At 47.9% G+C, this 27,876-nt stretch overlaps 1 protein-coding gene and 1 long non-coding RNA gene across 2 annotated transcripts; one reads left to right on the top strand and one right to left on the bottom strand.

Moving 5' to 3' along the window:
- Positions 1-65: 65 nt before the first annotated feature.
- LOC120845878 lies at positions 66-2,598 on the top strand. Its single transcript, XR_005716926.3, has 3 exons — positions 66-153; positions 2,285-2,337; positions 2,426-2,598. It is a non-coding gene; the product is annotated as an uncharacterized LOC120845878 (long non-coding RNA).
- On the bottom strand, positions 2,391-27,676 carry LOC8039348 (gamma-soluble NSF attachment protein). Its single transcript, XM_029972592.4, has 10 exons — positions 27,486-27,676; positions 27,365-27,432; positions 21,813-21,897; positions 15,569-15,586; positions 15,356-15,496; positions 13,337-13,403; positions 12,825-12,895; positions 10,989-11,147; positions 7,506-7,626; positions 2,391-3,059 (listed from the first exon to the last, which is right to left on the bottom strand). Exons 1-10 carry the CDS (start codon positions 27,542-27,544, stop codon positions 2,889-2,891), a joined length of 960 nt encoding a protein of 319 aa, XP_029828452.2. The 5' UTR covers positions 27,545-27,676; the 3' UTR covers positions 2,391-2,888.
- Positions 27,677-27,876: the final 200 nt, after the last annotated feature.

Genomic DNA, 27,876 nt, shown 5'->3' with positions numbered 1-27,876 from the left:
GTACCACGTGACTCGCGCCGAGCCGCTCTGTCGGCCATCTTGTCGGCAAAACACGAGGTTCAAAGGATTGCGCTACTCTGCTCCGTAGGAGCTATATAGTGCTCTATTTGGCTGGAGGCAATCGAGCGTTCGTCTCAAATTAATTTTGTCCAGGTATGTTCACGTCATTTTGCTCCGAAAGGCAAGTAAGCTCTCGAATGTTGCAGTGCAGCTAGCCTGCCAAAGCGAATATTTTTATGTCACGTTTTAAATGTGTGCTACGATGGCTGCCCATCTTGCTTGCGGATGCCAAGCGAAAAAGAAACGAACAGAAATGCTGATTTATTTCTTTTAGTCCTCTCGGTCTCTCTTTACTGCACATCGAGAGACGCTGATAGACGTTTGTATTGGACCGTGGCTCGTGCACAACGGAATGCTAGAACGCCGCTTTCCCGGTCGTGTTTGGAGAGCGTTGGAGACGATTTTAGGAGAGGGAAAAATATTGGACAGATGCAGGCAATAACGGACGCCGGCACACCACTCTCACGGCTACGTCTTACGAGCATTGCAGATGATGATGGACGTTAGTGGAATAACAGACGACGCCGGAGGTTGCAGAGCGTCTGCCCTCGTGACCGGTAGGTGGTGCCAGATGCCAGACGAGACCCACCATACGTCGCGACAGGGAGACACTAGCTTTACGAGCGTGTTCAATGGAGCAGCCAAGCCAATCCGGTAGTAATGGATGGGGCCAGTGACCTGTTGGTGCGGCTTAGAGTGGGCCATGACCTCCACCTAAATTGCGTCTAATAACATAAATATTGAAAAAAAAAAAAAACTTTTATGTGGAATGTTTTAAACTAAAATATTTCCCAACTAGGCCCTTTAAAAAAAAACTTTTTTTTTTTTTTTTATATTTTAGCGTATTTTCGGCTGCAACATCTTAGAACCGTGTACCCTCAAACCTTTTACAATGAGAGAAAACACTGGCACCATCTATTGCCATGGAACACTCCTTTCCCATATATTTTATATTTTTTTACAACTTCTTTCTGGGTTCGAAAGCCTTTTGGCAATGTTATGAACGACCATTTCTTATACATTTGATCTTGCAAATCCTTAAGGTCCCTATATACTGAAAGGTAGTGCAAACCATTGTCAGAAATAGAAAAGAGAAATTCCTCCTTGCCCATGCCTCTAAAATTTTTTTTCTCCTCGCTTCAATTGGATCGGGCACGACACGTGACTGTTACCTTGCCAAGAACCCGCACGATTTGGTGGTCTGCTCTGAACCGGCGCCATTTTAGGGTTAAATGTTGTTTATTTTTTTGTGCCATGACCTCGGCAGCAACGCGACGCCATCTCGCTGTGCTGTGGATTGTATGAACACCGTTCCGAAAAAGAAGAAGCTTTTTAGCGTCCCGATGGGAAAAGAAAATCCCGGCGACGAAGACAATTGCGCCATTGGATCAGTCTGAAAAGTTTCAACTGCCTCCAAGGGAGATGAGTGTATTCGATGGGTAGCCAAATGCAGACGTTGCGTATTCCTCCGTGCGCATGTGCACAGCTGCAGGTAGTATTCGATGATTACAAAATGTGTACGAAGTAAACCAAGCTGCATGCTGGTTTTGCAAAACGATTGGTAATGCTAAAAATTACTAAAAAGTCCTGGGTTTGTACGCGTTGTGCCGTCTTTTATTTGCCTAACTCGAGTGATGCCGTCTGCCAATGCACTTCATTCAAGATCCTATAGACGCTTTGCAGCAGCTGTACAGGGGTGCCGCCATAACCAAATTCAGTTTTTGTTTTTTCTCGCGTCTACTTCACTTCATCATTACCACAGCAGGGCAGGTTATTGCGATTTTAGATTTGACTGTGCCCTTCTCCCCAGCATTGGCCTTTGTGGAGGCTCGTCAACGCCCGCTTCAGTGGCTCGGCATCTGGGCAACACAAAAGAAGTCAGCAACGGCGACTGGAATATGACGCGTGTGCACGGCGTCTTTACCCCATCTCATGAGTTCCGTGCAACAGAGGCAAAAGCACAGGCGCGACCGCGTGGCTTTTAGATTTGCTTTCTTTTCACAAGCGCTCGCGAAAGGAAAGCAAATCTAAAAGCCGCGTAACTGCGCCTGTGCTTTTGCCTCTGTTGCACGCAACTTATGAGATGGAATACAGAAAGTTTTCGTAGGGCGTACGCTAAGGATTGCGGGCTCGTGCTTAATCCATGCTCAAAGCGACGGCACGAGCTCCCGCTAGCAACGCAGTCCTTGCCTATGGTCCACTAAAACTGTCCATTTACTTGCAGGAAGAGGTGCATTCTATTGTGTGCCCGCTCTCAGCACTTGCGGCAATAAACGGGTAAACAAAATATATTTTTGCAGTGCACGTCGATGCCCCAAAATACACGGGACTACATTCATTTCTTTTTTTAATCGTCCTCTTTCAGTGGAATCGAAGAACGCTTGTCTTTACACCCGAGCGACTTGTGGACCTCGCACGAAAATGGCAGCGGGGGCGTGGTGCAGAAGGAGGGCGAGAAGGATTGCCCTCAGTGGAAAGGAGGAAAATGCAGGGAGAAGAAGAATTGGGCTACTTTTCAGTATATAGGGACCGTGTTCTCTCGTCATAAGAGGTTTTAAGGCGCTCGGCCCTAAGCAAACGCGAGCGTGCAGACGGGTCTTCGTTGCTTACGATGTCTGCATCAATGCCAAAGCCAGGAAGGATTCCTCGGCAAAGGCGGACTAGGGTTTCTCGAGACTGACGCGACATCGATCGAGGCCGTAGGACGTCGTGCCAGCTTTTCACAGCCATACTCCTTTTATCGCATCATTGGAACCTATGAACAGAGTCGGCCCCAACTCTCAAGCCGCGGCAGACGCGTTGCAGAGGCCGCCGCATGCAAGGCCACATCAGAGCAGGCCTCCCGCAAACTCGTCGTCCGAGTCACCGCCGGGGCCGGCCGATGCCTCAGCCTCTTCGGAGTGGTCCGCCCCTTCCTCTCCCGTGGGGACAGGCTCCTTGGCTGCTTTCCTCTTGGACTCGTTTGCCTGCTGGCCCAGCATCCTGGCCAGCTTGGCATACTGGCAAGAAAGCATTGTACGTCTCTAAGGCGAGGCTTCTCAAACTGCGTTCCTAGGAGGCAATCTTACACTTCCCGGTAACGTGCATTACAGTTTACAACAAAAAAAAAGCTTTGCCTGCAGTTTACAATTCTGCAGGCAAAGCTTTACTGCGTCAAACCCGAGACCCGTAGGCGATCCTCGAGATTCAAAAGTTTGAGGACCACCGCTCTAGAGCAATAACCGCGCATTGAACTGTGCAGAGAACTGCAGTCCGATTACTCTGCCTGGAATGCGTTGCCCACTGGTGCATTGATATCGCCCTCAGAAGTGGTCCTTCGATTTCTGTACAACGACGTTATAGAGGCTTCGACCAACCCGTATGATTGCGACATCTGATGGCGCGAGTATAAAACTCTACACACACGTAGTCAGTTATAGGTTAAGGAAAGTTTTCGAGTCTCCTCTCCAGCATTCCGTTTGCTTCCTCCTCCCCAACCCTCCTCTCCCTCGGAAACTTTTCTTAACCTGTAATTGACTATAGTCGAAGATGTGTTCCAGGAGTTGGAGGCAATACATTTGCTGTCCTGCAGACGACCCACATCAAAAGATGGGAGCTCTTCCCTTCTTGGTTGAACCCTGATTGTACACTTTACAGCGTAGACCGCATATAACATATGTCGCGGGAGTCCGGAAAATCCGCGCTATAAGCGGTACTGCGCTATAACCAAAACATCAATTTTTCAGGCCAAAATACATGCCACGAGACAACTTACCTTTGTAAAAGAACTTATTTTATGTTAGATGAAAAATAAAGCTTAGTTCGAGGAAAGCCTTTATTTCACCAGACTAGTACACTTCTCTCTCAAGTGTGTCACACATTTTGAAACAAAATGATCGACTTTTGTCTGGCGCAGCCTTTTAACGGCGTCGCGGGTTGCGGACGGACGTTGCGAGCGTTCAGGATCGCTAGCCTTAATCACTTTTCTTCGGTGATGAAAACGCGTGAAAATTCGCATCCTTTATACGGTACGTGCCAGTAATACCTTCAACATGAGCACAGGCATGAAATGCTCCAAATAAGAAATCCGGGCGATGTTAAACACAAATGCTTAGAAAGCACCACTGTAGTCAAAGTAAACAAACACGACGACACGGGCGTTTCTGCCGTCTTGAGAGTGCCGCCACAACATCGCCCAAGAGTAGGTGGACCTTTCCTTCTAGTACGTGCTGGATTATCATAGCGACACATAACGAAAATTCACAGTCGAGGATAGTGCTTTTACACAGAACGATGAGCTTCCACCACGCCGTCTACGTAGACGATCATCAATGATGCCATGTTTGCGGATAGAAGAAGCCGGCCCGCGACCGGCATGCAACGCGCGCAAACATTTCGTTGCGGTTGTTTCCAACGCAGCGGAGGGACGCACGCATTGGTCTTGGACGCACGCACGTGAACGACACGTGCGTGCGTTCCCCGCTTCTTCGAGCTGCTTCGAGCAACCTCCTCGCCCCGCAAGTGCCGCTTGCGGCTAGCGCCGTTATCTAGTGTCGCACAGGGAAGCGTGCTCGCTGCGCCCGTCGGTCGGCGCGGTCGGCGGGCTGTTCCAGAAACCGCACTATAACCAGTATTTCCCTTTGCGCGCCTGCATTTTAAGCAGTATGCAATTACATGGAGTTCTATGGGAGGCGAACCGGTGACTTAAAAAAGCCGCGTTATACCCGGTCCTGCACTATAAGCGGTTACGCTGTAAGCGGTCCATACTGTATTTAAGGTTTGGCATTCTTTCCCCTCAAACTTGACATACCTTTTTTTCTTTTTTTTTTTCAGCTTTTATGTAGAAAGTATTTTTTTATGCAAATATTTTTATATATTTAAATTTTTCAGTTCTTTCAGTGATATCCATTCAACCCAAGACGGTATATGGTCTTTTCTTGGCTCGTATAATTTTGTCACTATTGGGTAAAAATTTATGAACGGGTCTGTTTAGCACAGTGCTGTCACAAGCAGTTTAACGGCCACATGAAGGGCGACAATCCGAAATCCATGCGATCGGGCCTAAAATTTAATGGGACAAACTCCTAAAATAGCATTTTCTTCTCAAATGGTGCGGACAACATTAAAATAATGATGAAACACGGACCGATAAGTATAGACACGAATGGTACCAACATGTGCTCCACCCAGGGCGTAATGAGGAATCTTGTATTTCATCAATAAATTAAGGCAAAATCCCGAGCAAGCCCCCAGCACCCTTTCCAAATTTGGAGATAATCACGTAAAACTGGGGGATGAGCGCTTCTTAGGTCAACAATATGTAAAGAAATGTCCTTCGTGTATTTTCCCAATGTTACAAAATTGAGGGGTGGGCGCTTAATGAAGAATGGGCAGATGCTCGGTATTTTACGGTAGATTGCAATTAACTTATATGATTCTAATAAAGCCACATACATAGTTTGTGATGTTTTCTAATTATGTGCAACCGTTATTTTCTGTTCATATGGCTGTTAGGTTCGAAAATGACCTTTCATAACTTACCTCGGCCGCTCGATGCTCCTCTTCCGTATGAATTGCCATGCATTTACACTCGAAACTGGCAAGCTGTCGATGCAAATACTACACTAGCTCAAGTTCAGTGATGTGATTGGCCTAAGCCCTTTTGGAGCAGCCAAAATAGTGTTTTGGAGCAGCAAATCTGGACTTTGGAGCAACCAAAACAGTGTTTTGGAGCAGCAAAAGTGGCTTTTGGAGTAGCCAAAACAGTGTTTCGGAGCAGCAAAAGTAGAATCTGGAGCAGATATTCTTAGAAAAATAGAAATATTTGTTTTAAGTGCTGTAAAAACGAAGGGCACTTTGTGCTGTGTTGTGTTCAGACGTGACGTGTTGTGATGGAGCTTGCTGCTTGTGTTTTTACTGCTGAGACATCCCACAAGTGTAGTGTTCTAGGCATTGCCGAGCAATTCCGAAAAACCGCTTACCACCGTTTTTCTGATTCCCGACATGCCAGATTTTCGTCAAAAGTAAGCAAACATAAAACAATGCATTGAAAGCGTTGCAGCTGGTGCCTCTGTTATGCAATCATGTTCGCAGGCACGTGAGAGCAACTTTGGCAGGATTGCAGTTACGCTTGCTTCGTCGCGCAAGCAGAGAAAACGGCTGTTCGATCGAAACCGAAACCATGTCACTCCGCTCTGTCGCCAACTGATTCCCAAACTTGTGCGCAAAATGTAACTGTCAAGCATACGACAAAAAACAGTTCAGCGGCGCGTGCTTGCCAGGCCGGCAGCCGAGGTGAAAGCTAAACACACATAAAACAAGAACCTGAGCGCATCGATGCACGACATCGCGAGCCACGGTCAAAACATACTTGGAGCGCTTTGTGCAACGACCGCCTTCTTTGCTTTAGCTCACTTCTCTTCAGCAGCTTTCTTTCGCGGCAGAATTTTTACATACTGGGGCCCCTCTCGAAAGAAAGCCCACCGAGAGAAACCTAGGTAATCAATACTCCCACACAGCAGGGTACTTTGTGTCACGTGGCTGCTTGCGCCACATAACAAACACATGCTCAGTTACGGTACTTAGTTTAGTTTCGGTTTGAAAAGGCGACCGGAATTGGATTTTTGGCGCAGGCTTGGCGCAGATTACCATAGTTTGGCAAAATGTAGCAGGATGTAGCAATTGCGCCAAACTGCCCTTTGGTGCAGTTTGGCGCAATTGGCGCAGCAGTCACATCACTGCAAGTCGACCAATCCATCAATAGCAGTCACCAAGATACAACCGGTACCACATTCCGAAGCACTGCATTCTCCATGTACTAGCAAAACTCTGGTTGCGATGCGTGAGCCTGATCATTGGTTCTGATAGAAACTTCTAAATGTCCTTGCACACCGACAAGTTGAGGGACATTTCGTTGTTGCGGACACCCTTAGTTCTCCATCCTTGAGGTGAACCCTTCACCTTTGTGATGTATATTCGGTTCATTGAGCGCCACCAACAACTTGTCATGAAAAGAAAATGTATATACCTTAATATCCCGAGTCATCGCCCACCCCACTTTTTGGGCTAATATCGATTTCCAAAAAAAAAACAAAAAAAACCTTTAAATTCCCTAACGCCGACTCCGTGATCGACGAACATTCATCCTACCCGAATGACGCGGCCGCAGACCTTAGAGTAAGAGGACTTCTGTGACAAAGTGAAACAAAGGAGAGAAAGACACTTCCCTTTGTTCATGCATTTCCTTTGCGAGTGACCTCAAAGTCGTAGTGTATCCGACCTCAAAGTTGTAGTGTATTAAAACGATGGAGATAACAGAGATAAAATATCGCCTGAGCTTCCCGACATGGGAGCTCAGGAAGCAGCATTTTGGAATCTAGAGCCAAGCATGCCTGCCTGGCACTCGGCAACCAAACGGCGGTGGCTGGGGGAAGGAAGAGCGAGCGTAGCTTCCTGGCATCACCCACCTCGGTGTCCATGTGCCTGAGGAAGGGGCTCTTGAGGGCGCGTGCCACGGTGTCGGGGTCCCCCTGGTCGCAGCCCTCCAGCAGCGTGGACAGGGTGTCCTGCTCCTCCCCCTCCAGGAACCTGCACACCACCACCGTCCGGTACGGTCGTGATCGACGTGCCACGAGCGGAGACGCGCCCGTCTGTCACACGAGCGAATGACGTTTTAGCGAACAGTGCCATTTGAGCAAATCGAAGTTTTAACAAATAACGGGGGCACATGTTAACCCCCCACCCCTTGTTGCGTTTATGCCGCTTCGTGGCGGTGATCTGCGGCAGTTCATTTCGAAAATGTTAATTCACTTGGTCCACCCGTAAACGCGGCTTCGCGACGGCCGACCATTTGCTACAGTGTCATTCTATAAAAATTTGGCGTTCGCTAAAACGTTGCTCGAATAACTGAGTGCCACCCGTAGCTAAATGCTTATGTACACTAGGTACGAATGAGCATATTGATGCTTATGCATGCCATGCAGGCACATAGCCAGGATTTTGTTTCGGGAGGGGCCGACCAATGACAAAATGCTGTATGAGGGGGAGGGGGGAGAGGAGGTCCCAGCAAAATGGAAGATATCAGGGGGGGCCCGGGCCCCACGGGCCCCACCCCTGGCTACATGGCTGATGCCATGTTAATTTTTTCGCGCCTGGTTGGGTCCCTCATGTGCCTGCAGTATAAATACTGTAAACAACTTATTTTTCGTGGGCTCAATATTTCGAGATTTAGGTTAAAGCTGAAGTTTTGGAATAACTTGCGGGTTCTAATTTTCGCGACGCAGTGGGATTTTAATATAGATTCCAGTCTGCTTACATTTTACCAGAAATGTTTCGCGGGACCTATTTTTCGCGAATCGTAGGCGATTTGAGAAAATCAGGTCCTTGCGAAAATTAAGTATAGTTTACTGTAAATAAAAATACTGCTTCCTCTATCGTACCAGAGTTGAAAATTCAGTTTTACACATTTAAAAAAAAGAAGCAGGCTAATTGTTGCGATAAAGCATATACTTCACTGAAATTTCTTCTGAAAATAAACATATGGTTCCACTGAAAGACTCGTCCGAGTATCAGTACAACAAACACTGAAAGAACACCAAGAGTCATTCTCTCAACTTAATATTGAAAGATTACATCATTGGCTTTTGCCTTTCATATAATATTTCCTCGTATCTTGCTCTGAAGATTTTGGTTCTTACTAAAAAAAAAAAACCTACCGCATTGTGTGTGCTTCCACAAACGATGCCGCGCTAACTTCAAATTGTTCAAGCACTGGCCTTTAAAGATGTATTCAACTCTCAAATACCTTTTTTGCTAGATGGGCACTTGGGTAGGGACACATTAAAAAATAAATTTTACCGCCCCCGCCCCCCCAAAAAAAATATTACCGCAATATTTTTGTCGCAAGCCACATTTTTATTGGGAGTCATTATAATTAACATTTGAGCACATCGACCCAAAATATAGTAGGAAGCTATGCAATCCCTCCTAGAGACACTAAGATATCCCCAAGAAATATATACAGTAATCTGTCGTTATTACGAAATCGCCTTTTTCAAACTATCGTTTTTATCGAAGTTCAACGTGGTCGTGACCGAAATGCACGCATTTTTAGCCGGAATATTCAAAATGTATCGGCGGTCGACCACGCTTATTATGAAGGCCGTGCTGCTGTGTATCAACTGCAGAGACGCAAAACACCCCACGGCTGCAGCGGTGGTGACAGTGTGTTTGCGATGCCTGGAGCAGTTCGAGAACTGGTGCCTGGATGAAATTGTCGGCAAACTCCACTTAAATTATTTCTTTACTCGGTAAAGCTGCCACTAGATGTTCATAACCTAGGTTTGTTGGATTAAATATACGGTCAGAGTGTTTTGCAGTGTTCCCATCCATCTTCAAGATTGCTGGCACTGTTTTTTTTTTTTTTTTTTTCTCTCTCGCTTTTATTGAACAACAGCTTATATCAAATTTTTTTTGCTGTGCCAATGACTATGTTAGAACGAGGGATTACTGTATTTATGTGCATGGTTTGCAGACGTACGTCATAGAAGGAACTTGCCCCGCACCCTGCACTCCCCCAAGAAATGTTAGCTCGGTGTTTACTAGCGAGGCTCACGTTGAATGAGGAATGTTTCTGAAATGTGCTTCTATTTTGGCATGTCATTCCGAAAGAGGAGCACATCACAATATTCAAAATGAATCTGGCAACCCAAAAATTACGGAAAAGAGAAGTTTTTTCTCGGTGTAAGTGCCTTTTGCAACACACGGGAGTCCATCGTTATAAAGAAGTGAACCGGATGGGAAAAAAGTTTGATAGAAGCGGCATTTTGATAAAAGCGAGGACCACAAAAATACCAACAGCAGCCTCAAAAGTGGACGGGAACACTGCGGGAGACTCTAAACATAGATTTAATCGAACAAGCCTCACTTTTTGTTTGATTAAGGGGGGACAACATAACCTCGGAATTCCAAATTTTCAGAAAAAAATGTTTTTTTCAAAAATGTTAAGTTTTTATGTTTATTAACTTCCAACGAATGGTTTCAGAGACTTTCATTTATAAACATGCAGGATTTATCTCACAATAAATTATTTTCGACATGTCGGCACCCTCAGAGTCAGCAGGGAGCAAGTTTTTTGTGTTCTTTATTTATAGGGTTGTTCATTTTCGGGTTTTTGATTTTTTTAAATTCGGGGGGTGAAAATTGGGTGCTATTTTTCAAGTTAATAGTCAGGGAAAAATCGGCTTTTTGTGAAAACATTCCGAAATTCGGGTTTTTTTGGGTTAAATTTACAAATGTACTCAACATAACATTCAAATTTTGTTTTTATTAGAGCATATAAACAAGCTTTTTAACGCTAACGCCTTTTTGGGTGTTACTGTTTTTCTCTAGAATTGCATTTTCTACAATTAGTTTTTACCTTAACTTGCACTATGGGTATTCTACTTCACATCATTCTATTTCCTAATACAGTAACTTTTTTCTGGAGCTTGTTACGCATAGGGTATGTTGTAGAATTGGCTTATAAGACTGAAACCTTAGATGCCATCAATCCTAATGGGGTTCAAATCACCCTGAAAGTTTGAATCAATCTGAGACAGTGGTTCAAAAGTTGACCCTCCCAGGCCATGTCCCCCCTTAAAAAACTGTTTGTCACCGTTTGTCGTTCGGCCAGTTTGCCATTCGTCTCGGTCGTGGAAAGAATGCCAGGGTCTTCCGTGCACCTCCGTGTAGGCCGGCATGCTTTCGACACCATTGCCTTCGTAATAATCCGCTACAAAAGGCACTCATTTCGATCGGGGTCGCGTGGAACTGGGAACGAAGCGATGATTCTAATAAAGCAATATCGTTACAACGAAGAACTCCCGTACGAGTCCTGACCGGGCACTTTAAGAGCAGGCTTTCCCTATTTCTGTGTCCCAGGCCCGTTGGTAAGAATGCACTGCACCCACCCTGCGCCCTGGTCGAGGGCCTTGCTCGCGGCCACAAAGTCGTCCCGGGCCAGGTGGACGAGCACGGAGGCCACCACCAGGCGCCCCACCGCACGCTCGTCCCCGGCCTCCCGCAGGAACTCCCGCTGACGCCCAATGGCCTCCGCTGCCTCCTCCCACCTGCATGCCGGACAAGTCTGAGAAGTGAGGCGCAGCTTTCGTCGGTGCTCGAGGAGTGCGAGTGCACCCGTAGCTTCGACCTCGTCAACTGTATTCCCCGACGAGAATGGCAGGGAAGTCTCTCGGCTAACGCAAGCTTCCCGCCTTTGGCATCTCGCGAGCTTCGAGCATGCTCGCGCTGCCAAAGAGCGGAAGAAGGCAACAAAAGAGACGCCCTCTGTTCTCGAGTCCGGATTTGGCAAGGTTCGGCACATGCGGGGCTCTTGCGGGAAATGTCGTTAAAGATTCGGGGGACGTCCGCACGTGCACAAACCTCCCGCGCTGCCTAGCAAACCCAAGCCAAACGCATTACGACCGGCCCAAAGCTAGCCGCGCATACGTGGGAAATAAGCGGCACCCCGCGTGTTTAGTATGGTTGCATGCTCCTCGACCCGGAGCCGTGTCGGGTGCTGCACCCGCATTCTCTCCCTCCCACGGCCGTCCAGCCCCAAAATAATTGCCCGCAGCAACTAAGGGTTTTTGGGAATCCTGGGTGCCTCCGTGCATGCATTGTGTCGCATGTTGTGTCGTTTCGTGGCAGCCTTTTGGGCATTTGATTGGATCACTGCTAGTTTGAAGAGGTCGGAAGGATGTTCACTGGATCACCTCGAGGCTTTTTTCTGAACCGCTCAATCGGCTCGACGGTTGTTTCGCGACAATAAATATTAAGTAGGTAGTACCGTAAGTACCACAGCACTGAGAAGGAAGGAGTCTTTACGACATAAAGGAACTGTCCAACGTTTTGTCAAATTTGTGACATATTTCACAATTTTAACTATGAATTCAAGAACATTTTATTAGAACCTGAAAAATTATATTTTTTATACGAGATTAGAAGACTTCTAACTTAAATTTGAAATCTTATATATTTTTCGAGCCTGTACCTGAAAAGAAATTTGAAATAATTTTATTTTTCTAACTTGATATGCAACAAAAATTTGATTTCTTCAAACCCAAACTTTAAACCCAAACTTGCAGGTTGCAAACATCATTATTCATACTCTAACGAAGTTCAAAACTTGCAATATCTTTCGAGCTCAAACCTCGGCAGGTTCGTGGCATCTTTAATTTTAAATAGGAATTATATATCCACAAAGGATTTCCGCCAGAAAAAAAAACAAAAAATTGTTCAAGCTGTCTAGCAACACTCTAGATAGTTGATTAACAACAGTTTAGCAACTAGTCTTTATTCAAATCTGCGCAGTCCGAGATCTAGCACTGAATCTTTGGCAATGGTAACGTTTGAATAACCCCAGCAAATGTTCGCAGAGAGGATTATTTGTTGATCTCAGTGCCGTACAAAGCTCAGCTCGCCCGCATCCTCTTCAGCAACCCTGCAGACGAGCTTCGAAGGAGGTCTCACAATGCAGGTCCCCAAGCAGGCCAGCTCCATTTCCAACTCTCGGACAAACTAGATTCGTCCAAGCCACAGTGTCATCGGGACGACTCAAATGGCCGGGAGCTTGCAGTGTCCTCGAAGGAAGTCTGGACCTCCACTCGCCAACTTCCAGTCAGCCTACCCACGAGCGCGCTTTACCCAAATGGCGTGACGAAACTGAGACTGCCGGAGCAGTCAACCCGAGACGCCCTTTCACCGGCGAACCCCCTTCGGCCGCGACAGGCGTCTGGGCAATGCACCTGGATGTCTTGAGCAAGAGCCGGACCGCCTGGCCGCAGAATTCCGCCGCCTGCCGGGGCCGGTCCTCCACCTGAGCAGAGACAAGCCTCGCTGGTAAGGGGAAGCATGGCCCCATACAGCGAGGTATTTGCAGAGTGCAACGCGCACAGCCGAAAGTTAAATGCGCTGAACCACTTTCTTTGACTTCTCAATTGCTTATACGGCAAAAAAAATAGGGTACAACAAAGCCCAATATTTTATTTTGGGAGCTAAGATGCATCGCACTGTTGCGTGGCCCTTCCAGTCAATTGCGCTACTATTTTTGAAGCACCATGTTCAATCTACCGACTATATTCTAAAGACTTCTCTGCACACCTGTTCTACAAGAAAGCTCTACCCGGACCCTGCAAGTCTGATGGAAACTCTGCAGCATAAACTGGCCTCTTTTGGCGTTAACGATGCGGAGCACGAGCACAACTGCAGTTCGCAACGAGATCCATTTGGATGAGACACAATGAAGCCTGGTTCTTACCGAAACGATTTCTGCTGCTCTGTTGAAGAACTCTACTGCTGCCTGAGGATGCTTGTTTTCGATGATCCTGTTGCAAAAGGCACGAAAGAATCTTTACACTCCCGAAATGCGAATACGTTGTTGTCGCATGGTCAACGTGGCGAGAAAACCGGGCGGAGAAGCGGAGATGTTCGCAGACGGTAAACTCTTTTGACTCCTTGCAGGCTGCAACTCGTTTTGCAAGAGCGGCCCACAAGCCTGTGACCCCCATCTAGCAGTTGCACCCTCATCTAGGCTTTCTATACCTACAAAACGTGAACCTGATGCTGTGCGCACTTCTTTGTTTGCTTCGTGTTCTATGTTGGCATCAATGGTCAGCATGATCGCTCTCTGTGCGAGTCTAGCCTCACTGAAGTACCTATTCGGTGAATCAATGCCACTCAACGATGGAGAGTCCAGGCACTACCGGCAACTCAACGGGGAAGAGGAAGGCAATCTCCTTGAAACAAAAACGTGCCATCCTCTACGAAGTACGCATAAACCTAAAGAATGCCGTCTGCTGCCGGTGTTTTCTGCGGCGGCTGTCGCAGATATCGACGCAGTCCGTACGTAGCTCGCAGGCTCTTCCCTTGACCGGGAGTTCTTCTCACAGTTGGAAGGAAGCAGCTCCGATCTAGCAGAAAGCGCATGCAAGGAAGCCTCGACCACTTTCTGCAGGCACGATGAACATGTGCCCCATGACACCCCTTTTTCTTTCTTTGCTTGTTACTTTTGTGGAGTCCAGATATAATGAAAAAGCGGATATAGCGAAGTGACTCCCGATTTCCAATCACTTCGTTATAACTGGTCTCGACATAGCTTCGACGATGGCCTTTCGCTCGTAATAAAAAAAATGAAGTGAGTTTGGTAGAGCAGGGATCCTCAAAACGAGGACACTGCAACTCTCAATTCCAACTCTATTTCGAGCTACGACCCATAGTTTCTTTTCGTTGACGCCACTGCAAAGAAGCAAGTTCACATTTTGTCAAGTTTACGGGCCGCTTCACAACCCATCACCCAATATGTTGCAACCCCCGGGGGGTTCCGACTCAGTTTAGAATAAATTGACCCAGGTTGTTACGTCGTTACAGCCCCTGCAACTGAGCATTCAACTTGCTTAATTCAATATTTTTTTTACGGAGTTCCAGTGGTCGTAAAAATTAGGTTTACAAATTACATTAATTTTTACGACAAATATGTGCCTTAGACAAATTGTCACCCTTTAAGCATATCGAGTTCGGTGCCACCATTTCAAGTGACCCAGAAAAAGAGACGTCCCAATCGACCCGAATGACGAAAGGTTTCATTTTATTCGCGAAGCATCACCATTTTGCAACGAAGGTGCGAAGAGAGAACTATGCTTCGAATTTGAACAAGTACAACCAAAATACTTCTATACTTACCCCTTTTTTTTTTCCAAAGCGTGCCACAGCTGCCTGTTTCTCCTATGCTTCCACAATGTGGCTGATAAACTCAATTACATTTCATTCTCGCTATATAAATCTAGCGCATGACTTTGCCCACTTTCTTTCATTTCCGTTTCGGACCCAATGTCATTGGTTCTGGGCCCAACAATTAAAAAAAAAAATGGGTTGTGTGTGTGTTTATACAGCCTAGAACTTGGTCTGCCTCACAGGGGCGACGAGTCTCCCAGCTGTAGATGAGAAATTTAGCCAATGCGGTACAGCCGCTAGCCTGGGGTCTTTAACGTGCATCACGCAGTAGTGGTACACGACCGCACGCCGGTACGATGCTCATCCAGATCGAAACGGGCAGGGGTGGGGCTCGAACCCAGGATCCCTGGGTTCTGCAGCGCGAGCTTTCGCTCCACGTGCTCCGAGCTGGTGTGCGCTAGACCACTCGGCCACCGATCCCCCCGGCCCAACAATTATTTAACTATATTAAGCGCTTCGCTTTGCTTGTCTCAGTTAAAAGCCCCTCCCCCCTATAGTCAAGGGCAGGAGGAAGGAAGGAGCATGGGCAAACGCCCGTGGATCTCACTTGGCTCCCCGCTCCAGCGTGAGGGCGGCAGTGTCTGGGCTGCGGGAGTCTACGAAGAGGCGGGAGGCCCGGTCCACCAGCTCTCCGGCTGCGTTCAGGTCCCCCATGTCTCTGCTCACCAGTGCAGCCTGCTCCAGCTGCCTGGGGGACGGGGGGGGGGGGCTCATTGCCGGCACGCACTTCCCGCTCGGGGCACGCGCAGGTGCTACTCACTTGCCACTTGAGAAGAAGCTGGATTGCAGTCGTCAAGGGTCGCACAAACCGTCGCAATGCGCACCACTATTAACCCTACGACAGTTGTCGCCGTAGGCGTACAGTGGCAATTACATGTGTAAAAGTGCCCACATGAATGCGAAACCGTGTGCACCGCCGTTACGGTGGCAGCTAGCACCAGAGACCTGGGTGACTGCCAGAGGGCACGCTGACTGTTGTCACTATAGACAAACTCATGTTTACAAACAAACCGGAGTGCCCCTAACAGACAGGAAGAAAGCCTTTTCCCAGATGCCTTCTCTCCTCCTCCACCAAAAGGAGTGGCTCGCCAAGCTACTTCCCACAGAAAAGAAGAGGGCTTCCTTCCGTCTTGAATTCAAGAAGAGAAATCCAAGAGCGGTTTCCTCCTTTATGGCTGCTTGTCAGCCTTTAATGTCACTCTCATTGTCTTTGTAGGGTGAAACCGCCGGCAGGCCATCCGCAGACGCGTTTTCCAGTGACTGGCACAAAGAGCCAATCGCTGCAGCTTAATGAGACAAACAGCACGAATAATGAGGACCGGGAAAAATTTCATCCCGGAACTGTCTTCCAAATTTTGTTCCAAAGATGCAGAACATGCCTTTTTTGTCCTTGTCAAGTCCGCATTATTTTAATCATGTCCATGCCGAACATTGTGGCACCGACATACTCCGTTATTTCTGCCTTCTGGGTTGCTGCACTCTCTTTGTAAACTGTCATGGTCGGCACAAGTATTGTGGTGGACATTGTGTTTTATAAGGAGCAATCATTTAAGTGGGATGGAGATCCAGCGGCAGGAAGTAATCGTGGTATCTTCTGGAGCAGAGGTTCTCAAACAGGGGTCCGAGGACCCTTTGGGGTCCGCGAAGGCATTCTAGGGGTCCACGAAACCCTGACTCATAGGTAAAGCCCGGCAATAAAAGTTGTCTTTTTTTCAGATCGACAAGAAATGTTTCAGTTTTCGGGCGAGTTTTCTCGTGTGTATGTCAATAAGAGAAGTCGACTTCACATTAGCCTTTAGTCATATCCATTTATTAAATCATTATTATATTTAACCAGTACCTTTCCCCTCCCTCCCCCACAAACAGGGTTCTCCATCATCTCCGCCGACCCACAAGAGGTCCGCGAAACATCATGGTTGAGAACCACTGTTCTGGAGGTTAAGACCCCGAGTACCCAGCAGATCATGTGCCCGACTTCCGCCTTAGCTGCTCGGTTCCTGCCACTCTGTCGGGAGACGCGCAGCAACAGGGTTCCAGCCGAGCATCCCGAGTTTGTTGCTAGAGCAAAAAGAGCCACTCAACAAGGTTCCCGGGAAAGCAAGGAGCAGAGTCAAGCAGCCATGCCTCTGCCTCCACTTTGAGGAGAATTCACCTAAGACCACTGAGTCTCTTGTTTGGATCGACAAGTAACCATTCCGTTCTCCAGCCAGCCGACATAATACATAGCCTGAACAGACTATCTCGGCAAGAGCTGCCAAGGTAATCTGTTCAGGACCAAATGTGTTTGATTCGACAAAACTCCAAATAATCGCAGGATGGATGATAACCAAGTCCCACGTGGCAAGAGTGCAACAAACTCCGCTTGCTGGCGCAACAAAAGTGCCTCGTAGTAGGTATTTTTCAGTAGCTCATGTCTGCAATTAAAGACTAACGAACACTCTCGCTCGGTCTTCCTACTGCCGAAACACAAAAGACTCTGGCAGGTTTTTCCATCACGTTTTCCCGTAGCATTGGCTCTGCCTGCAAGAGCTCTACTCAAACATGAACTGCATTAGCAAAGGACTTTCTACAAAACGTGCTGCACCTCAAGAGGCAGACTTAGCATTTTGCTGCCCTAAGCAACCTTTAGCAGTGCCACCAACCCTCCCCCCTCCCCTCCCCTCCCCTCCCCTCCCCTCCCCTCCCCTCCCCTCCCCTCCCCCCCAACCAACCCCCGCACCCCACGGTAACGAGAAAGTAGTTAAGTTTGGAGTTATAATTTATAAAAGTAGCTAGATTTGGAGCTTTGATTCCCGAAGCAGTGAAATTCGGAGCTAGATTTAAAAAACACAGAAGTCCGAGGACACCTAAGCACTTATGAGTTGTGAATGCGAAAGCATAAATGTCGTTCTTCCGCTCCCTTTGTTTGTCTGCGGAGTAGTGGCATGGACGGCCACTTTTTGCAACTGCCAAGGTAGCGGCCGAGCGCACGCTCTCGTGAAATGGCCGCGACGCGCTGGCCTGGGCTGCGCAGCCTCTCCGGAGTTTGCCCAAGCGGGCTGTGCTTCCAGGCTCCATAGCCGCGGTATGGTGGCTAGAAGGGGAAGTGTGGCGGCCGAGAGCAAAGGGCTGCACAGAGTTGCGATGAAAATAATAGAGGGAGCTGCGCGCAGCAGGCGAGTTAGCGCTGGCGCGCGGAGCATAGGATTGGAGCAAAATAGTTGATACGCAAATAAAAGACAATTAGACGTTTTCTTCAAGAGCTGAATCTATTGACGCCCTGTTACGCAATAGAAAGGAAAGAAAAATAACTATTTTTGAATTCCATTTAGAACACGTGAGTTGGAGCAAATGAACGTCCACCCTGTTGCATATATGTTCTGTGCTGTCGAAATGGGACTTTTTTTTTTTTTTTTTTTTTTTTTTTACTTTATAACTTTATGAATCATGGACACTTCATATGCTTCAGAATGCAGCAGAAGAAAAATGTGACGAATGACTCACTTTTATTTACTCTTACAGATAATGCATCAAGAATACAAGCCAAAGGAAAAAACTACTTGCTTCTGAAGTAGCCTTTGCTTCGACAGTCTTTTTCTTTCTCGGAAGAGTGCATGAACAGGCAATAAGCTTGCCGAGTATTTTATTTTAAAAAATCAGCAAAAAAATGTCCAGGCAATGTGCGCATGCAGACAAATGTTTGATTGCCGCTTGATTCGGAGATGCCACACACTGAACTACAGGTTTACCCGCTCATCTTAATCCAAGCGACGGCCCATTTAATCCCAGTGCCACCCAATTTAATCCAAGCACCACACAATTTAATCCTTACGCTACCTACTTTAATCCCGGGGTCAGTCAATTTAATCCACAATATATAGTATACACAGTAAAATGGATATGTGAAACGCCTAAAGCACGAGGACACGAGGAAGACGAGACAGGACCAAGCACAATCATGCCTTCAATGGTAGGGTAACCACCTTCCTGCCGACAAAATGCGGGACAGCTACTAAAATAATTTTCACTCGCAGTGATATATTTTTGTGTTATTGTAATGGTCTAAGTTGAAAACATAAGAATCGACTGCAGCATCAAAAGGAAAGGACTGCACTGCATCATGCATCAAGAGGAAATAAGAAACAGTGAATCTTCTTGAATTTTTGTTTCCTGTCGACACTTACTCTTACACTAACATGCTCTTACACAAAATTAGAACCTTATGTTGTTGTTTTTTCTACCATTTGGAGTTGCAGGCCCTTTGCCTTGCATGGCCGTCTTCACTAGAAAAAATAAGCTTTCCACAATCACCCTTTTGCACAACACAGTATGATTTGCAAATGATTACAATGGCTTATTTATAAACTTCTGGTGAGCAATTTTCGCTTGCAATATTTTACAATCAAGGAGAGAGGAACAACGGCGCATGCCCGTCGGTCTCCTTCAAGAGCGACGGTCGCCTCCCGCAGTGCTTGGATAGAAAATGGCATACCATTGAGATTCACAAGCTTACCAGCGACCTCCGCGCTTCCCCATGCCCCGTTGTTCGGAAGCGCCATAAGTTGCGTAGTGAATGTTATAACACTGTGAAATGCGGGGCATTTTGAATATTTTGGTATTTCTTGCGGGACACGGTACACGTGCCCTCAATGCGGGACAGTCCCGCGAGTCGCAGGACGGGTGGTCACCCAATCAATGGTTGTGTTTTGCTTAAACATTCGGTAACTTAGAATAATTGTTTATACACTCAGATTTTTGGGGGAACAACTGATCATTTGATTACTATTGTGACTACTTGGAGTATTCATAATGGAACAGCGCGAAATTTTGCAAGGACAGAGGAAGGAACTGGACAGGACGAGCGCTCCTTCCTCTGTCCTTGCAAAATTTCGCGCTGTTCCATTATGAATCCATACCAACTCACCCAGTTATCCTGTTTACTTGGAGTAACTAGTCCCACTTTTGACGAGGCGCAATTTTAATATTTATTACTCTTTTTGTAACCTCGAGTTATTGTGGTGCACTCTAATTTATTTTAGCTGAATGTTTTGTTTAATGTGTCTTATCAGTCGACTTATCATTAATACAATTCAGATGATATAAGTACAGTTGCAATTATGATACTCTTTTGATTACTTCGTGCTACTATTGCTCCAACTGATCTATATTGAACTCAGTTGACATTATTATTCCTCTTTTGATTACCTCGAGTTACTTTTGACACATTGGCCATAAATTCGAATTAAATGCCATTGAGATGACTCTTCATTACTTTCAGCTAATATTGAACGAACTGAATTTTTATGTGATGATTATTGACATTATGATTACTGTTGCTTACTGTGTTACTCTCAATTCAATTGACTTTTATTCGAACTAAGTGACATTTGGTGACTCTTGTTTACTTTGTGTAATTATTTATTTATATATTTAAACATACTGCCAATCCCATTGGCAGTATTTTGATTTGATGCAGGCATTATAGCACCAATTTATCGGTTGTGACCACAGTCAGTCATTATTAGTAGTCTTTTGATTACTTCCAAGCTACTTTTGATTTACGGCACCTCAAGTAGGCCTCATTGATATTGCGATGACTGTTATAATTTTTTGGGGCTAATATTTAACAAAATTATTCATTATTCGCTCAATTGACATTACAATTACTTGTTTTATTACTCTGAGTTACTATTGACCAAAGGGACTTTAATTCGGCATAATTGACATTTTGGTCACTCGTTTGATTACTTTGTGTTATGACAACTGCAAATGATCTATAACAGGGGTGGCCAGGCCGACCAGGCCTAAGAGCCGCAAATGAAACCACGAAACTTCTAAGAGCCACGGGGGGGGGGCAAGTTTAAATTTTGTTCAGAGTCTGGCTGTCCGAATGAGTCCACAAGGCTGTACGACAGTATGTATGGAGGTACAAGGCTGCCAAACCGCGAGCCGTGCTTCATTCTGCCTGAAATCCCTTGTTTTTTCCTGGGAAAATGCGGGAAGGGGGGGGTCCCCTTACGAGGGATCTGCGGGCCGCACTTGGGCCAGCAAAGAGCCGCGGTTTGGCCACCCCTGATCTATAATGAACTCCGTTGACATTATTATTACTCGTTTTATTACTTCGAGTTACTTTTAACCCAGTCGACTTGAATTAGTCCGAAATGACATTGGGATGACTCTTGATTACTTTGAGCTTATCTTAACACTCTTATTTATTATGAGCCTAATGTATATTATGATTACTTAAAGCCAAAACAGCAGAACAGCCAAAACAGCAGAGCTTGTAGCAGCCTCAGAAGAGCGCCGACGCCCGCGAACTAACAGATCAGCCGAGATCGCTGACTCCCCTGCAGAGTGCAGTGCCCCTCGGGGTGGCGAAGAACTTTCATCGCAACTCGCGCCCCTCTTCGACATGGCGCGCTTACGGCGCCCGTCACACTTCCCCTTCTAGCCACCATAGCCGCGGCGTACGCTGCGTCGCCATGGAGAGGGCTTCTCTGCTGGTGTTTTTTTTTTTAACTATGCCACGCAAGAGCCAATGGGAGTCTCGTTCCTTGATGACGCGCACCAGACAATGGGAGCCTATCCATCAGACTTCTGCTACAGACGACAGGCTTCGCTCCATTGGGACAGGGGAAGGTGGCGTTTAGCGCGGCTTCAAAGCTTCGGTTCGCTCCATGGGACCAGTTAATGCTTTCACATTAAAAAGAAGAGCCAATTTATTTGGGGGCAGCCACAAATTGGCCGCCAAAATTCTGCCACCCTAGATAGCTGCCCACTCTGCCTATTGGTAAGTCTGCCCCTGTGCACCTCCCATGGCACCCCAAGGATTGATGGGAACATCCTGTATAGAACTGCGTAGAGTGGACGAAGGAGGTGATTTTGGAGGCGACGGAGGAAATATGAACAGGCGGGCGAGGGCAGGCAAGCTACTGCGCCACCCTACGCCAGACTTTGGCTCGGAGCGTGTAATTTGAGTGGTCCGCGACTGCGAGGTACGGGCGAGAACATGCCTCGAAGGATACGAGCCGTTCTTGAGGTAGCACTCGGCCGCTTTGAGGTGTGCGTCCTTGCACTGCTGCAATGCCTTGGCCCCCTTGAAAGCCGTCGCTGAAACAAGGGGTTGAGTGAGGCGGCCGCTCGGGCTTTGGCATCCAAAGGTCCCACCTAGAGCACTGCACGGGCCGGAATTACCAGGCCCGGCCCGACCCAGCCCGGAAGAGACACTGCCCGGGCCCGGCAGAATTTTTAGACAGAAGCTTGAGTGCCCAGCCCGAGCCCAGCAATCTTTTCTTTTTTTTTTTTAAATATATAAACCTGAGCCCAGCCTGAGCCCAACAGATAAATACCCCGACTTATACTATGTATTGTCAAGAATAGGGCCGATATATGCAGTTCATAAGTGATTTTGAGAAAAAAAAAGTCACCAAGATTTTATTTATGCATTTCTTGAACTAATATTGGACATTTCGTTGTTAAATTTGTTCCACAGAGAACTTCCTTCCCTCTCTACATGTTTTTGCGAAGAAACAATCAAAATCAGGCCAGTGCATCTTCAAAAGGTTGTATAAGAATAAAATTATCTAAAGTTAGCTTATCTTTGGTGGCATAGTGATTCTCCCTGCACACAATGCAAAATCAAACTTACATTTTTCTTTTTTTAGTTTGAAAAGCAGAAGAAAAAGACGCTAAAGTTGTACCCTGTGACTGGAGTGCTCTCTTTTTCTTGACCACACTTTCCCACTATGCCGGTTAAATCTATACGTTTCCTTTTAGGCTGTGTCTACAGTGCTGTCCGACGGCACTCCACTTGCGCCTACAAGTGACCTCCGAAAGAGAGTCGGACGGCGCGTGTATCACTGAGGAGCTCGGTAACACACACCCCCACCTGCATTCACGCTGCTTCGCCGCCACAGGTCCGTCCGGCATTGGTCTTACGTTGGTCGCATACGCAGCGCCATCTATCGACAGCACGTACCACTAATCCGCACCTGTGTGCCACGATGGCCGGCTAGCTCCGATTGGCCAAAAGATAAATTTATTTATTAGACGAAAAAAAAAATACTGTAGGTATTTAAATAAATGTTTTAATATGTTTTAATAATGCACTAAATGCTCATTTAGGTAAACACATTTTGTCACTAATGATATTTTTTAATGAAAAGAAATTATTTAGTTAATTAAAATTTTATTATTATTTTTATAAATACTGTAAACGACTTATTTTTTGCGGGCTCAATATTTCGCGACTTAGGTCAAAGCTGAAGTTTTGGAATAATTCACGGGTTCTAATTTTCACGACGCGGTGGGTTCTCAATACAGATTCCAATGTGTTTACATTTTACCGGAATTGTTCACAGGACCTATTTCTTCCGAATCGTAGGCGATTCGCGAAAATGAGGTCTTTGTGAAAATTAAGTCACTTACGGTATATAAATGTACCTAGTAATTAAAACTTTCCCTATTTGTATAAATCTAAAAATTTAAGTATTTTTAGTTTTCTTCATTAGCAAAGGTCAATAAACCCCCAACTTGTCAAAATTGTGAACTGGGAAAACCATTTGAAGACCGACTGGGAATCGCTCCAACCAGTTCCTTCCCTAACTGGTCCCAGTTCAATCCATTCCCAACTGGGAGTCAAACCAGTTGATTCCAACTGGGAATGGCTCAAACCAGTTGACCCCTCAGCTGGTCCCAGCTGATTCCCAGTTGAAGCCAGTTGAGGTGCCAACTGGTCCCAGTTAGAAATTTTCACCTGAGTCAGTTGTTTTGCCTCCAGTCTAATTTTTATGTGCTCCCTTCCTTCGTGGTATTCCTCTCTCGCGGCAATTGAGAGGAGCCACCTCTCAGCCTTGACGTGAAGTAGTCCCATGTCGGCCTGGCATCAGTGCGACATTCTGCCATGGCAGTGTGCGCCAACCAAGTGGACTGCAGACACAGCAGGGCAGTTGCCGGGGCTACGTCCAAATTGTCGGCACCTCCGAGGATAGCCACTCGATTTCAAAATGCTGCCCAAATGCCACCCTGAGTTCGTCCCAGAAGAGGTACGTGTTTGAGCACTCGACGAAGACGTGCTGTATGGTCTCACTCAAGCCACACAGGTCGCAGTTTGTACATTAGGGGGAAAAAGCACCCCTCGCGTTCAACCACACCTTCACAGGCAGCACCTCGAGGTGGAATCAGACGAAGAAGTCCTTAGTGGATGCCAGGACAGGGAACCTCCGCACCCGCTTGAAGGGCTCGGCTGCGCAAAGGGGGACCAGCTCCATTCTGTACAGGGGAACTAAGAGCACGATGGGGAGTGTGTCCCAGTACAGCGTCTTGCCGCTGGCAGCAAGGAGGTATTCCCGCGAGAAGTGGACCAGGAGGAACTCCACTGAGGCGGCGATTTCTGCGTAGAACCGCAGACCCGCTCCCCTGGTGGTGGCACCTGTGGTACTGACCATCCATCTGCCGAGGTACGGGTAGCCGAGGTGATGTAGGGCACCTAAAAAGAGGGGGTTTTGCCTGTCTCTAAAGAGAAGGAAGCGCTGCACGTGGAGCTACAGCACCATGTTCACAAGACCCAGACCTCCGGCCGCCAAACTAAGGAAGAGGTTGCTGCGCCGCGTCCTCTCCATCGTCGACCTCCAGATGAAGCTCACCCAGCTTCGGTGAATACGACTGGCAGTTGACTCGGGACAAACGGCAGCTTGTGCTCAGTAGAGTACCACTGGATATGAAGTAGAGTTGCAGACGTACGCTCTATTAAAGAGCGATAACCGCCTGCCGAGCCACGGGGAGAGCTTCGCCTGAATGGCGTTGGTCTTCTGACGCCACTGTTCCACCGTGGGCCCACATTCTCCATTCAGCGCTCCTAGGTAGCTGTCAACCGTTGTTCTCCAATCAATGTCTCCGAAGATTTTGGGCGTCGTGGCCCAATCCCCGAGCCAAGCATCGATGGACTTCCGCCGGTTGACCTCTGCTCCAGACGCCTGGGAGAATACCGCATTGTGCTGCAAAGCAGCCTCAACCTGAGCCTTGGACGTGCAAATCAAGGCCACATCATCGGCGTAAGCCAGGAGCTTCACGTGTTGATCGCCCATCTGCAGTCCTTGTATGGTTGTGTCCCGGATGATAGCCCAGCAGAGGGGCTTCAGTTGTAGGGCGAAGAGTATGGGAGAGAGCAGGCAGCCCTGTCTCACCGAGTGGCCTATCGGTATTGAGCGCCCTTTATCGCCATTGACGAGAAGTCTCGTCTATATGTCTCGGTAGCAGAGGCCCACCCAGTCCAACATTCCGCCGGCCTCACACTTCTTCAGCACAGTCCTTAGGAACTCGTGGGACACCCGGTCAAAAGCTTGGCTCATGTCGAGTTGAAGGACCGCCAAAGGCCGATGTCCTTCACCACTTGCCTCCTTGACGATACGCATAACGTGGGGGTTTCGCACTATGGAATGCCCCCGCAGACTGTAAGCTTGATGGTCGCCCACCACGAACCAAAGTCCAAGATCCAACCTTCTCACCAAAATTTTGGCAAGAATTTTGTAGTCCCCACAGAGAAGACTGATGGGCCTGTAGTCCGTCACTGCTGGATCAAAGCTGTCGCCTGCCTTTTTCGGGATGAGCATCGTAAGAGTTTCCCTCATGAACGGAGGGAGGATCTTTCGCTGAAAGGTATCTTGGTGTACCTCTACCAGAATGGGGCAGAGGAGGTCCGCATACCTCTTGTAGAACTCTGCGCCAATTCCATTCGGTTCGGGCACTTTGTTGCCGGACAGCCTCTTGATAACTCGCTGTACCTCAGACTCCCTGATTGGGGCGTTTATCAGGTCTTTTATATCTTCCGGGACGGTGGCAAGCTCGTAGAGGAACGTGTGGTGGGTACTGGCATTGCATTCCTGTTTGCTAAAGAGTCTTTTGTAGTGCGATTCAAAAGCTGCAGCAACCTCTTCCTGCCCGCTCGCCAGGTGGCCTTCGTACCGCACATTGGAGATGTAATTTGTCTGTGCGCGCTTCCTTTCGAAGGTCCGGAAAATCTTCGTGGGCTGAGTCTCGCCCTCCAGGTTTGGCTCTCGGCTCCTCACCTGGGCGCCCGCAACCTCTCCTCCAGCATCTCCTGCAGGCGTGTCTTGCAGCGTCGAATGTCCTCAGCAAAGGTGCCAGGCCTCTTCTCCTATTCCTTGAGTATAATGCGGAGTGTGCCCGTCAGAGCCTGTTCTTCCTGTCTGGCCTCGGTTGCCTTGGCATGTGAGAAGGCCTCGGCAAGCTCTTGCAGCTCTTCCTTGGAAGCCTCCCACGTGCAGGCGTCCACCACCCCCCAAGGTTCTCCAGGCGTTGCTGCACCCTCCCTGAGAACTCTTGGCTGTCTAGCATGGCCATGTTCATTTTCCAGGAGCCTCTCACACGACGCTCAGTCGCCAGGTCGCTCCTCAGCTAGGTGGTGATGAGGCCATGATCCCAGAAGGGCACCATCTTGACACTGTAAGAGGCAGCCTGTGAGAAGTCCGCCGGAAACGTAAAGGCGATCTAGCCCTGCATGGGACCCTCCTTGCCATCTCGTGTAATCCGGCCTGAATCCCGGGAACCTAGAAGTAACGTTCACCAGGTCGTTGTCTCGTAGTACGTCGCGAAGCGTAGTGGCACTTCTGTCTTTCCCGGCAACAACACCGGCCCTGTCTGTAGAGCTGAGAACGCAGTTGAAGTCTCCCCCGAGCACGATGTCCCCAGGGGTGTCCAATATGTGCCTCATCGTCTCGAAAAAAACCCGTCGCTCGCATAGGCTGTTCGGAGCTTACACCGAGATAAACCGTATTAGCTGGTCACCGATGGGGCAGTCCGCCGTCGCGCAGCGCCCATCGTCGCCCAGGTCCCGGTCCACAACGGCGATGTCCCCCCGTTTCCGCACGAGCACCGCCGTTCACCCAGAAGACCTCGTTGTGAGCGTCGTGCCCGAAGGCACGCACGAATGACTTGGCCATCTCTGGCGTCGATAACTTTGTCTCTTGAATAAAAGCGATATCTACCATCTCCCAATGTAGTAAATCGAGGAGCCACTGTTTCCACTTCCAGGTGATCAAACCGACCATATTTAGAGTTCCAATTTTTAAAATACTTTTCCGCGCGCCTTCACCCATGTTCAGTTCGGGGGAGGGGGTGGAGCTTCGAAAAACACGTTTTGAGAACTCGTTTTATACGAGACTTTCGCTCGGCACTTGAACGCTCTGCAAGAGTGCCGTCGGACGGTAAACTACCATAGTACGGACACTACGTTCCTGGCAGACACTATGTTCCTGGCTTCCGCGTGAAAGCTTTCTAAGTGCAAGACGTCCTTTTGTTTTTTAACGGCGCTGTCGTGATTTTCCATTTAGCTTGTTTGTTCTTATTGAACCTAAAGGATCAAATGAGCACACTTTTTGTCATCGACACTTTAGAATTTGCGGCACACCAGACTGCCCAGCCACGGCCCTGGCCGGCGGGGGCGGGTACGGCCCGAGATATTTTTTGTTCAAGCCCGAGCCCGCCCGGGCCCGAGAAAATGCTTGCTACCCAAACCGGGCTCGGGCCGGCCCGGGCCCGTGGAGCGCTCTAGTCCCACCTGCCTTGCAGTACTCTGCGGCGGCGTTGTCCCAGTCGGGCTTCCACTTGAGCAATCCAGTCTTGAGGCTGCGCAAGAAATGAGATGAACGCCCCCGCAACGAACCAGGGACCCCGCTCACAATTTCTCGGCTTGCCGCAGAGCCTCCGTCCCTTCAGCGATCTTCCGATTGCCCGACATCTCGGCGGGCTATCACGCTCTCGTCCGAGTTCAGCTTCACTGCATTACCAGCACTTTACTTTCGGTGCGTTCATTCGTGGCTTTGTCAGCTTTGTGACACCACGCGACCACGCTACCTGCCAGATGTCAGACGGAATCCGAGTTACAAGGCTCCCTAGAGTTACCCTGGTTACCCCGCCGGGTCATGTCACGTGAAAACAATTTGAAAAGCGCAGAACGCGGGTTAACGTGGGTAGGTTTTGGAACGCCAACGCGGCCAAGCTAAAAAAAAATAAAATCGAGTCAATTTTGAAACACGGCCCGTACTATGGAGCCTGGAGCGCGTCTTTGAC

The sequence above is a fragment of the Ixodes scapularis genome, unplaced genomic scaffold (genome assembly GCF_016920785.2).
Source record: "Ixodes scapularis isolate PalLabHiFi unplaced genomic scaffold, ASM1692078v2 PGA_scaffold2__306_contigs__length_199485367, whole genome shotgun sequence".
Taxonomy (NCBI): Eukaryota; Metazoa; Arthropoda; class Arachnida; order Ixodida; family Ixodidae; genus Ixodes; species Ixodes scapularis.
The sequence above is the reverse complement of the archived record's forward strand: the minus strand, read 5'-3'. Positions and strand labels throughout refer to the sequence as shown.

Bases quoted from the DNA above. Each gene is read 5' to 3' on its own strand.
- LOC8039348 (XM_029972592.4), bottom strand. From the start codon at position 27,544: ATGTCGGGCAATCGGAAGATCGCTGAAGGGACGGAGGCTCTGCGGCAA. The intron at 27,433-27,485 runs GTGAGCGGGGTC...TTTCTTGCGCAG, and splicing joins CTGCGGCAAGCCGAGAAATT to CCTCAAGACTGGATTGCTCA. The intron at 3,060-7,505 runs GTGGGTGATGCC...CTTTCTTGCCAG, and splicing joins TCAGGCACATGGACACCGAG to TATGCCAAGCTGGCCAGGAT.